Genomic DNA, 12,735 nt, shown 5'->3' on the forward strand with positions numbered 1-12,735 from the left:
GATGAGAAAGGAGACTTGAAATCTTTGACTGACAGAGATGTATGTCCTTTAACCACTTAGGTGTCTATTTTTCATTATTTATGCAAGGGGATGATATTTTATATTGCAGAGGACTGTTAAAAACATTAAATAAAACCAAGAATGTAGAATGTAAAAATTGCCTAGCTTTTTGCTTGGCACAATTGAGTAAGAGTCTAAGAGTTAGCTGAATGTGAATCTGTTGTGGCTTGACAAAATGTTTTAATGTGTTAGTTTTGGTGTTGTTGCACTGTCACTAAAGTTTGGTTCATTTTTTTAAGCCTTTTTTTTTCTGTCCTTCAGTTTGCATAGTTTTTGTTGTGTCTTTGCTAATCTTTTCTTTTGCTGTGTCTAATGCTATTAAGTCCACACAATGACTTTTAAAAGGACCTGGGTTCCATCCCTGGGTTGGGAAGCTCCCCTGGAGGAAGGGAATGGCTACCCACTCCAGTATTCTGGCCTGGAGAATTTCATGGATAGAGGAGTCTGGCAGGTTACAGTCCGTGGGGTCACAAAGAGTTGGACACGACTGAATGATGTTCAGTTTCATTTTTATTATATTTTCAACTCTAGAAATTCCATTTGTTTCTTTTTCCTTTGAATTTTCCATTTCTTACCTTCTGATGTATTTATTTTAGTGTCCCTGTCTGCTAATACCGTCATCTCTGACATTTGAATCTTTTTCTATTGACTAGTATTTTTTCTTGGTTATGGATACATTTTTCATTTCTTTTACGCTGGAAATTAAAAATGTTACATAGTTGAGTGGATTTTGTTGTCTTTTAAAGGGAGTGAGTTTTGTTTGGAGGGCAGTGAAGATATTTGTAGCTCGTGTGCATGCTTAGTCACTCAGTCATGTCTGACTCTTTATGACTTCATGGACTGCAGTCTGCCAGGTTTCTCTGTCCATGGGGATTCTCCAGGCAAGAATACTGGAGTGGGTTGCCATGTCTTCTTCCAGAGGATCTTCCCAGCCCAGGGATTGAACCCAGGTCTCGCACATTGCAGGTGGATTATTTACCGTCTGAGCCACTAGAGAAGCCCAAGAATACTGGAGTGGGTAGCCTGTCCCTTCTTCAGGGGATCTTCCCGACCCAGGAATCGAACCGGGGCTTTCTGCATTGCAGGCAGATTCATTACCAGCTGATCTACCAGGGAAACCCATTTGTAGATTAGGTTGTTCTTTTTGAGACTTCATTTTAAGCTAATAGGGTGAATCTAGGGTGGCCTTAAGTGCTAATTTAGCTTAGCTACTAAGCCTCTGACCCTTCTGAGGTTTCTATCTAATTTCTAGGTGTTTAACTAGGTCTGTCTACTTGATTGGTTGGAAGTCAAATATCTCTCAGCCTAGCATGAGCTTTGGGCATTGTTTAGTTTACAGCTTCATGGTCATTCTTTGCCCAGTATCATAGAGTCTTCCAATATAAGAATAGCTTAGTATTCAGCCAAAGACTCAAGGGCACACCTGTGTAGATAGCTGTAAATCTTTACTTCTGTAGCTCCCTCCTCTCCAGTACAGTAAAGTCTGAAGATATTGTGGGTTCAGTCTCAGACCACTTCAATAAAGTGAATATTGCAATAAAGCGAGTCTCACAAATTTTTTTTTAATTTTTCAAGCATATGTAAAAATTTATACTGTTATAACCTATTAAGTGTACAGTAGCATATCTTTAAAAAAGTGTACATACCTTAATTAAAAAATACTTCATTAATGAAAAATACTAACCGTTAATCTGACAATGGAGGGTTGCACAAACCTTGTTTGTTAAAAAAAAAAAAAAGCATTATCTGAAGAGTGCAGTAAAGTGCAATAAAATGAGGTATACTTGTACTCTGACCTGCAAATTCCCAGGTGCTTCAGCTTTCCTGGCCTCCCGCCTGTTTCTTCCACTTAGTAAGATTACTATGTTCTGCTTGGGTTTCCCTTCCTTGTGCTGCGATCTGGAAAGCAAACCAATCAGAATTCTCTTCATTTTTTTCTTTTCTCTCCTGAACCATAGTCCAGTATAGTCTGTTGTCTAGTATCTGGAGATAATTGTTCTTTATATTTTGTCCACTTTTCTAGATGCTGTGGTAGGAGGGCAAGTCTGACGTCAGATAATCCATCATAAAGTGAAGTCGCTCAGTCGTGTCCGACTCTTTGCGACCGCATAGACTGTAGCCCACCAGGCTCCTCCATCCATGGAGTGCTCTAGGCAAGAGTACTGGAGTGGGTTGCTATTTCCTTCTCCAGGGGATCTTCCCAACCCAGGGATCGAACCCGGGTCTCCCGCATTGTGGGCAGATGCTTTACTGTCTGAGCCACCAGGGAGCCCATCATAGTTGGAAGCAAAAGTCTTCCCTACAGTAGATTATTTGTTGATCTCCTATAAGAGATTTTAGTGTTAATAGTACAGATTAAAAAAAAAGTCTCCGTAATGCATGTCTGAATCTTATGAAGAAGCGTAATTTTCTAGGATAAAGTTTAAAACAGCCTGGATTTTTTAAAAAAAATCAGATTTATTGAGTTAATAATTTACATAAAGTTCACTCTCTTTAGGTATAGTCATCCCCTAATATCCATGGGGATTGGTTCCAGGAGCCCTCCAGTGGATACCAAAATCTTCAGATGCTCAAGTCCTTTATATAAAATGAGTATCCACAGGTTTGACATCTACAGAACAGAGGGCCAGCTTTTTATAGTTTTATGTATTTTGACAAACATACAGTCCTCTTTACACTGTGTAATCATAGTCCATTGTGATTATTCAGATATAGAATATTTCCTATATCTGTATATACAGGACACAAGAATATTTTTACCACCCCCCATACCCCTTTGTAGTCACTCCCCTCCACCAGGTCTTCAATCTCAGTGACACTGATCTTTTTTCTGACCCTGTGGTTTTACCTTGTGCAGAAAATCATGTTGTCTCTTATGTATAGTCAGTAGGTTGTTCGAAAGACTGGATTTTGTTTTGAAATAAAAATGAAAAAAAGTTGCCTTAGCTTTTATTTTAAATAGGCAAATGGTTTAAAATGCTTGAAAAATGCTAAGGCCTTGTATGTTGGAAGTAAGATCCGATTTTTAAAAATTCATATAGATGCTAATAAAGCAAACTTGTTTATGGACTGTCCATATTTACACATCCCTTCCCTACTATAGGAGAGACAAATGCCAAAGAGAATGGAAACTCCTCTCCAATGAGTGGGCCGTTTGGGGTGTTCTCGACCATCTCTACTGCTGTTCAGAGCACAGTGAGTAAAAATTGCCAAGGTGGCCTGCTTCCTTCCATGATTATAATGGGTTTTGTCTCTCTTTCTTTCTTTTTCCTTAAAAGTCTTGGGGACTCATTACTCTTATGGGAGTTCAAATTGCTGAAGATCATTCACTTTGATCTTAAGTGTAGAGTGAGAGCTACTTGAAAAACTTAGAAGTAAAAGAGGGAGGAGGAGATGGGAATGTACATAGTATTTTATGGACTAAGAATTCTTAGTTTGTTGGTCCTAGAAAAACCTCTCTGCTTTACAAAAATATTTTTCTCATAATTACATCTTTTAAATGAAGGGAAAATGAAATGTTTATGATGAATACTTATAAAGCCATGGATGATTAGAAACATTTTTGAAAGGATTATATAAGAAGCTTAATATCTCCTGCATGACAATAGCTAGTACTTTTTATTTTAACTTTTTATTTAGTATAACCTATATTCAGAAAAATGAAATCATAAGTGTTCAGTTTTAATTTGCACAATGTGAACATATTCAGACTAAGAAACAACATGGTGGTATATCAGATGTCTCCCCTGTGCTGTCTCCCTGTCTTCTCTACCTCCCTCTCTTGCTGTCTAAGGTAGCTACAATTCTGTCTTCTACCAACATACAGTAATTTTGCTTGTTATATAAAGAATCATAAAAAATGTACTCTATTGTATCTGGTTTCTTTCATTCATTATTATGTTTGTATAATTTATTCATGGTATGGCTGTGTGGTGTATTCCATTTTCTTTGTTGTGTTTCATTGAGTGACTGTGTAACACTCATTCCAGAGTTGGTAAGTGTTGAGGTAGTTTTCAGCTTTTAGCTTTTATAATAGTACTCCTGTGAGCATTCTTGTATGTCTTTTGATGAACCTCTACACATTTTTTTGAGTCTTTAACCATGGGTAGAGTTGCTAGGTCATAGGATATTCATATATTCAGACATACTCATTGTTTTCCAAAGTGAGTATACTGCTTTACATTCCCATAAGTGCAGTATGATTGTTTTAGTTGCCCCACTTTCTTGCCAGTTGGTATTGTTATCCACTATTTAACATGATCAAAACATGCAGGTGTCTTTCTTCAACGTTATTGTGACAAGGTTGCATGTGTTTCCTAGGGAAAGAGTGTTATCAGTGGGGGTTTGGATGCCTTAGAATTCATTGGAAAAAAGACAATGGATGTAATAGCAGAAGGGGATCCTGGATTTAAAAGAACCAAGGGTCTGATGAACCGGACTTCCACACTGTCTCAGGTACTATTTGCATTTATCTGTTTACTTTCTGTTTCTATTTTGATCTGTATTTTTGCCTGTGTTAACTTGGGACCTTGTTAGTATTTCCTTTTGAGGACTTTTTAGTGAATTTTTTTTAAGTTAAGGTTTTTTTTTTTTTTTTGTTGGTGAGGGGATACACAGCTCTAATGCTTAGAAAAAATGTGCACTTCTTTTTTTTTTGCCTCCTCTTTCCTTCCCTCAGAATGTCTTGTCAATGCAGTATAAGATGCCAAGCCCTTTTAGGGTTGTTTATTAGATTAACAGTAAAAAGCATGTTCAGAAAAACACTTGGTTCCTAGGGTGTTATTTACCCTGTGTAGGAGCAAATTATGTGATCATATTTTCCCTGCAGCTTCTGAGCCTTTCTGATTTGAATCACAGCTCCAGAATGAAAGAGCAGTGTTATTCATCTCAGTTTTGCTTCCCTCGACTTTCAAAACTCATCCTTAAGCTTTTGTTACTTGTTGCAGTAAAACGCCTCCACCTCTCTTTCAGGTTTTACGAGAGGCAAAGGAGAAAGAAGAACTATGGACTGCCAATGAGGTTACCATGGAAACAGACAAGAAAACTCATTATGGGCTACTCTTTGATGAATTTCAAGGCCTTTCACATCTAGAAGCTCTGGAGATGCTCTCTCGAGAAAGTGAAATAAAGGTAATTCCAGACCAAAAATTTCATCTGGGATAGTCTTTCAGTAAAAGCACACTGCATAGTCTCTTTTCCTTTCTTTGTGCAGTTGGAAAATGAAATGTATGTCAGGTAGAGGCTTGAGGCACTCTGAAAATACTGTGCCAAAACAAACAAACAAAATTAATATTTGAATTAATTGCTAGAAATAGAATGAGTCAAGTGTTGTTTCTCTAAATTTGTTAAAGACAAATGGACAGATTAATAAAGATGTCTTAATAGTACATCTATCATTTGTCCTTCATCTTATTCTTTTTTTCTTTTTATAAGTTTCTTTGGCTTAAAATGCCGATTTGGATTTAGTTATCTGTTAGCTTTTAATTGATTCAAGACTGTTTCATTTTCTCCTAATTTTTAAGCTGAGTTAAGCACTAATTTCTATAAATTTCTTGTTTATATTGTTTTTGACGAGATGAAGTGCATTCAGGCTGGTATGGCTGCAGTGGTTTATATTGTTTTTGGAAGCACAAATTCTCCCTATCTTTCATCTTGTGTTAAGGTTCTTAAGAGCTTGTGAATTGATAATTTTAATTTTACTATGATCTGTAACCTCTTCTGCATTTGAGAATGTTTTTCTTTTTCATGCTTATTATCTTGTATCAATTCAGGTGAAATCTATTCTTAATTCTCTAAGTGGAGAAGAATTAGAGACTCTAAAACTTGAATTGGAGCAACTCAAAGAAGCATTTTCCCTAGCAGAGTTCTGTGAAGAAGAGGAGGAAGAGAAGAAAGGTAATATGGAAATCCAGCATTTGAGTGGAAAGGATGTAGTGTGTTTATGTGCAGTACATATGTAGATATCAGTACATATATAATCATCATATGTCCTAAATATTTTATACTAGTCTTGCAAAAGTATAATTTTTCCTTGGAACTTTATGTACCTTTGAAACTAGCTTCTGAAGTAAGTACAGGGTACCTTGTTGGCTATTTATCAAAGAACTTGAGCATGGCAGCAAATGGTCTACGTATTGTATTAGAACTGACTTATGAGGAAACTCTATATCATCAAGGTCAGCTTTTAATATCTGGGAAAATAAGTGGGACTTTCTGCATAGCCCTGTGGCATTAGAGTCCATATGTATTACTGTTCATTCCAAGTGAAGGCAAGAAGATATTGGTCATCAGGATGTACAGAGATACTGAAGAATGCACTGCAGAGATCTATCACAGAAAACAAGTCACTATTTTAGAAATATAGGACAGTAAGGTATGGGGGTTTGGCACTACAGAATGGCAAAGAATAATAGCATTGATAGATCTCAAGTCTTTTACAAATCTCTAACTTTTGCCATTAGGTTTTTTTTAACCTGCAGATTGGGAGTGTTACAAGGTTTGGGGCAAGGCACAATATGCCCTGTCTCAATGTAAGCTGATAGCATAGATTTTTTTTCTTCTATGGCCTTCTGCCTGATGGGGTATTAATTAATGAATATTGGGCAGGGATTTATTCTGGTTTGTGGTAATTTTAATGGGTGATGTAGAATATATTTTATTTATTTTTAATTGGAGGATAATTGCTTTACAATGTTGTGTTGGTTTCTGCCATACATCAACATGAATCAGCCATAGGTATACACATGTCCCCTCCTGTCTCCCACCCATCCCACTCTAGGTTATCCCAGAGCCCTGTGTATACCACATCTTCTTAAACCAATCATCTGGTTATATAATATCTTGCTAAATAGATAATATTTATATAATATCTTACTCTGTGTAAAGAGTCCTGATACAAAATGGTCCTTAAATATGAATTTTTAAAGCTGTCTTGACACATTGAGAAGACAGTAAGCATGGTAGATAAAAGGATGGATTTTGGAGTTAGACGTGGTTTCTAAATCAAGATCTGCCATTTATTAAGCCTTGTGACTTTGGGAAGTTACTTAACCCTGAGCTTCTGTTTCCTCAACTGTAAGTAGAGGTGGCTAATCTCTCAGTTTGTTATAAGGACTAAATGAAATGTTATGTTTAATGTGTGGCTCATAGTAAACACTCAACAAATGGTAGCTATTGTTTTCATTATTAGAATGGCATAAGTAAATAAATAAAGATCTTCATTTTCAAAGTCTCACTTAGCAGGAAACCTATAAATTGATTTTTGATTTGCTTAAGTTGCTCCATTATTCCTACATGCCCTGGTGTGATAATCCCTGATTATTTTATGAACTTAATTTAGGCTATTTGTACATAATACCATTAACAGTATTTGTTTAATTTAGTCAACATCTCACTTTGTATAGCAATCAGAAATCCTGATTTTAAGTACCATTCAGAAGACTCTAGGGAATTTCTAAACAGATGGATTTGTGTCTATGATATTTTTATTCCTTACCTGTTGGCCAGATATCAGGATTCTGCAAAGACAGCATTGGAGTGCTGCATGCCACCTTTTCCAACAGGCCTCCCTAGTGATTCTGGTTGAGAATGCAACACTGACCTTGGTATTTAATTATTTCTCAGTGAAGTTTAAAAAAAAAAAGTGATGGTAGGATAGGGGAGAGAAAACCACAGATCAGCATCTGGTGATGTTGATCGTCTTCAGTTTCTGTCAGCATCCTTAGCCTTTGCCCTTCTATCTTACGTACCCGATCCCTTCATTTTTGTAGGAGACTTCTGCTTGTGGTGCCAGCCTCTCTTCTGAGTCTCCCCAAAGCACCAACCCTGTCTTCCTTTTGTCTTTGCATACTTTTGTTCTAATGTAACAACTGCTTTTTAAGCTCAAATTGATGGGGAGTACATGACAAAGATCTCCATTACCCCCCCCCCCCCGTATTTTATCTTTATAAAAAATACTCATTTGTTTTATTTTTTAGATTCCACATATAAGTGATAACATAGTTTTTATCTTTCTCTGTTTCACTTATTTCACTAAGCCTAATACCAACATTTTTTGATTAATCTTCAGCAGTAAAAGTTTTTTGAGCACTTAGACCCTATATATATATATATATTTGAATGTGTATAAATTATAAACGTGTACTACCATAATAATACATTATTTACATTCTAAAGTGTATCCTAGAAAAGAACTTCTTAAAGAGTGAGAAATATATATGGAATTTAGAAAGATGGTAACGATAACCCTATATGCAAAACAGAAAAAGAGACACAGATGTACAGAACAGAATTTTGGACTCTGTGGGAGAAGGCGAGGGTGGGATGTTTCGAGAGAACAGCATCGAAACATGTATATTATCTAGGATGAAACAGATGACCAGCCCAGGCTGGATGCATGATACAAGTGCTCGGGCCTGGTGCACTGGGAAGACCCAGAGGAATCGGGTGGAGAGGGAGGTGGGAGGGGGGATCCGGATGGGGAATACATGTAAATCCATGGCTGATTCATGTCAATGTATGACAAAAACCACTACAATACTGTAAAGTAATTAGCCTCCGACTAATAAAAATAAATGAAAAAAAAGATAAATGGCTATAAATAGAAGTCATTTTTTTCCCCTCCTACACTTTATCAGATTATTTTATAAACTCTTTGAGATGCTTGCATCCCACTTGAATGAACATTCATCCCTTGATCCCAAATAATTTAGAGCTTTGCTGGGAAAATAAAATGTCCTGCTAAGAGTCAGATTTTTAGTAGGATATGATTAGAAGTTGTTTAGACAAGGTACAAAGGTCACAGTTGTATCGTTGAGTGAGATCAATTTTTCCCAAACTGTGTTATACCTGGGATCACTAAACCATTTGAATGTTCTGCCTGGAATCCCAAGGGAGGACAAAAGAATAGCAGATAGACAAGAATCAAGGCAGATTTTCTTCCCCTTAAGGATTTTGGGGATAAAAGCAGGTATGAAGCAGTAATAATTTGCTTTGGTAACCATGAACTAGTGACTGAGAGATCCATAGATTGTAAGTGCTGGGAGATTTCTGTATACAAGAGTTCTCTCTGTAGTCTTTGGTGCAGAAAACACTTGGACTGTGATTCAAAGAGGAAATTGGCTAGGATTTAGATGAATAGAGAGAAACAGCATTTCCTGTCATTTGTTGGGATGTGTTGATTGTCTTTGATCTTGACTCACCTATTTGCTTGCATGTTTCTCAGGTATTAAGAATTCCATGTTCCACATCATTGCTCATCAAGCTTATTCCAGTAGCTTCCTCACCATCCTTCCAACATCCTAGAATCCTTTTTCCTCTTCCTTTCTTATTATCTACTATTATTCTTACCTGGTTTCTGGATTATTGCTTCAACCTTCCTGCCTTCCTTCATGTTTCTCTTTCATTCCATTCCCACCAGGAAGCTAAAGTGATCTTTCTAAAATTTTAATTGGATTTGCCTGTCTGTTTAAAATCATTCAGCAACTCCTCATTCTCTTTGTGAAAAGTTCTGAATTCTTCACCATGGTTTATAACATCCTTTAATACCTGAATCCTGCTTACTTTCCTAGCTTCATTCTATCCCTCTTCTCCTTCTTCCATCAGGACAAGCCCAATGTATAGAACTTCTTGCCATGCTTTCTGGATCTTTGTACTTGTTTTCTCTGCCTGAAGCCATTCTCCTGGCTAACTTGTACTTGTCTTTTATGTCCCAACTTAAATTTAGTTTCTTTGGAAGCACATGCATAGTACTCAGTTAGTGCTCTGCCTTCATCAGTTCTCCATTTATGCTTATAGGATATAATACAAAGAGCACAGGCTGTGGATTGGGGGTGGGAAGGCCAAGGTTTGACTCCTAATTTATTATGAGATTTGGGGAATGTAAATTAACCTCTTCAGGCCCTATTTTCTTCATCTCTAAAATGGGATAGTGATGCTTTTTTTTTTTTTTTCAAACAAGTCCATTGAAAGAATTCATAATAAAATATACATTAAAAAGGATTTTGTAAGCACTGAAGCACCTTGCTCATGTAATTCGCTTCTGCTGTTAGTACTACTGCTGCTGCTACTATCATTTCTCTTCTCTCCCCTGCAATGATCCATTCCTGTCTTTGTACAGTGTTTTACATGGGACTTGTTTTTCTAGGGGATGAAGACTTTACCAAAGAGATAACAGAGCTATTTTCCCAGCTGCATGTCTCCTCCAAACCAGAGAAACTTGCCAGGGTAAGTTTTTCCTCTTGGTGATTTTCAGTTTTTTACATACATATATTTAGTGGATAAAGAATGTAAGGTTGTAAATTCCTGGCAAGGATGTCACCAACACCAAGGATACATTCTGAGTTCCATACCTTGTGTCTGCTTCTTGGTTTCACAGGTTAGTGTGCTAAACTCACACTGCGCCTCCCACCCCCAGCCCCCCAACACGTCTGCCATCCTCACCTGTTTTCATATGGATTGCTTTGCTTGTCTGAAAGCTTAAATTAGGTCCCAGCCGCTGGTCGTGCTCACCAGCCATTGTGATACCAATGGGCTAGTTCTCTATTGAGGTCTCACTCTCTGTTGACGTTCTCAGGGCTCTGAGTGATTCACAGATGATGGCTTGTGGCCCCTGCCATTAGGTAGCTAGAGGCTGCCATTTCCCAGAACCCAGTAACTCAGATAATGACCATTTAGCTTGTGGAAATGAGAGAGTTCTTGACCTGGACCTTGCTCTTTGGTGGTGATGCCTGAGCTGGAGCACAGGACTTTGGTCAGAGCTCAGGGTGGGTCGGGAGAGACTGTTTCCAGAGCAGGACCCGCCTAGCCTTTACACCGGTGTGCCAGCTCTTAGGAACTATTCTATGGGTCTTGGGCTGCCTGCTGCCTCTTCACCCTCTTCTCCTCATCTCAAGAAACATCTTAGAATCAGTTAGCAGCAGGCACACATTGCTTCCTGGCCAGGGAAGACTGACAGCCATTAAATAGACATCAGAGTCACCTCTTGCATACCCCAGGGTAAGAAATATGATGCTTGAGGGAAGTTATGCATTGCTCTCTCATGACCAGTGAAAATGCTGCATTCTCTAGGAAAGCTTTCGGCACCTCGTCTCAGCAGCTCCTCTCCCTCAGCTTGTCTGTAGCACTTTTAACTACAGCATTTTCTAGCTTGGATCGTAATGTTTTTGTTTTGGAAATAATATCCAACTTAGAAAAAAGTTACAAGAATAGAACAAATAGCCATTCATATACCTTTTATGCAGATGTACCTGATAACATTTTACTTCATTTACTTAATCATTTGTGCTTGCAAATGTGTTCTCTTTCTATCCCTTTCTCTCTACCTCCCTTATACATACATGCACACACATGTTATAACTATTATTGGGATTATTTCTGGCCCTGTTATGTGGCATGCAGGATCTTTAGTTCTGCAACCAGGGATCAAACCCATGCCCTCCACAGTGGAAGCATGGAATCTTAACCACTGGACTGACAGGGAATTCCCTGGGACTATTTCTTGAGAGTAAATTATAAGTATGATAGCCCTGTACTCCTAAATATTTCAATATGTGTCTCTTAAGAATATGGGTATTCCCTTCTATAACCACACTAATTATCAACTGCAATAAATTTAACATTGATACCATACTTTATTTAATCTGTTGTCCACATTCCAGTTTTGTCAGTTGACCTGATAATGTCCTTCATTTTTTTCCTTTAATGTTGGAGCAAGTACATGATCATAAATTGTATTTCTTTGTCACATACTTTGTCTCTCATAATCTGTATTTACTTCGTTTTTGTTTGTTTAGTCCCTTTTAATATGGAATAGTCCTTAGCCTTTCTTTATCTTTTATTATTTTGACATTTTTGAGAAATACAAGTCCCTTCTTCTCCCTTTATAGAAGTAGAGTATTCCTTACTTGAGGGTTATCTGATGTTTTCTCATGATTAAAGTCAAGTTATGCATTCTCAGCTGAAAGAGCTTGTAAATAATGTTGTATCTTGCACAGGGTACAAAATATATAGAGGCACATAATGTCCATCTGTCCCTTATTGGTGGGGTGTTGTCTGATTTCTTACTGTATGGTTATGATTTTGTTCCTGTGCTACTAATGAGTTTTCTGTGGGGAGACATTTTTAAGACCTTACAAATACCCTGCTGCTCATCATTCAGCATCCTAGCTTTAGCAGCTATTCATGATTCTTGATGCACCAGTCTTTACTGTGATGATTGCCAAATGATGATTTGTTTCAATCTCAGTACATGCTTCACATTTAGCAGTTGGCTGTCAGCATTCTGCTGAAGAGTTAAGAACTTTACCTTCTCCCCTTGTCTCTTTATTTATTATCTGTTATTGGTATGGTCTCATGGGTTTCTATTTTTTTCCCCATTGGTTTGTAATTCATTACTGTCCTTAATTATTTTGGTGTTCAAATTGTCCTTCAAGCTGACTCCTGTGTGACATGTCCCTATTAGTCTTTGAGTATTTCCTTATTTTTGGGCATAACAAGATCTTGTGCCTTCCATATTTCTCCCTAGAATCAACCTGAAATTCAAGGAGCCATGGTTCCTTTTTGATATTTCAGGCCAAAACCTAGATGCTAGATGTGCTCATTGCTTGGGGTGTCTTTGTTTCTAGGCTTGTTGGCAAACCTGTGTGTGTGTGTGTTTGTTGGCAGAGCTGTGTGTGT

General features: G+C 37.5%; 1 protein-coding gene across 2 annotated transcripts in view; it reads left to right on the forward strand.

Annotated features, from left to right (window-relative positions):
• The window catches only part of FAM114A2 (family with sequence similarity 114 member A2), a 36,663-nt gene that overhangs the window by 5,719 nt on the left and 18,209 nt on the right, over window positions 1-12,735 (forward strand). For both annotated transcript variants that reach the window (XM_043464895.1, XM_043464894.1), the window contains exons 5-9: window positions 3,164-3,255; window positions 4,381-4,515; window positions 5,032-5,190; window positions 5,832-5,955; window positions 10,205-10,284. In XM_043464895.1, coding sequence (XP_043320830.1) covers window positions 3,164-3,255; window positions 4,381-4,515; window positions 5,032-5,190; window positions 5,832-5,955; window positions 10,205-10,284 — 590 coding nt within the window. The remainder of the gene's footprint in view (window positions 1-3,163; window positions 3,256-4,380; window positions 4,516-5,031; window positions 5,191-5,831; window positions 5,956-10,204; window positions 10,285-12,735) is intronic.

This window comes from Cervus canadensis, chromosome 4 (assembly GCF_019320065.1).
Source record: "Cervus canadensis isolate Bull #8, Minnesota chromosome 4, ASM1932006v1, whole genome shotgun sequence".
Classification (NCBI taxonomy): Eukaryota; Metazoa; Chordata; class Mammalia; order Artiodactyla; family Cervidae; genus Cervus; species Cervus canadensis.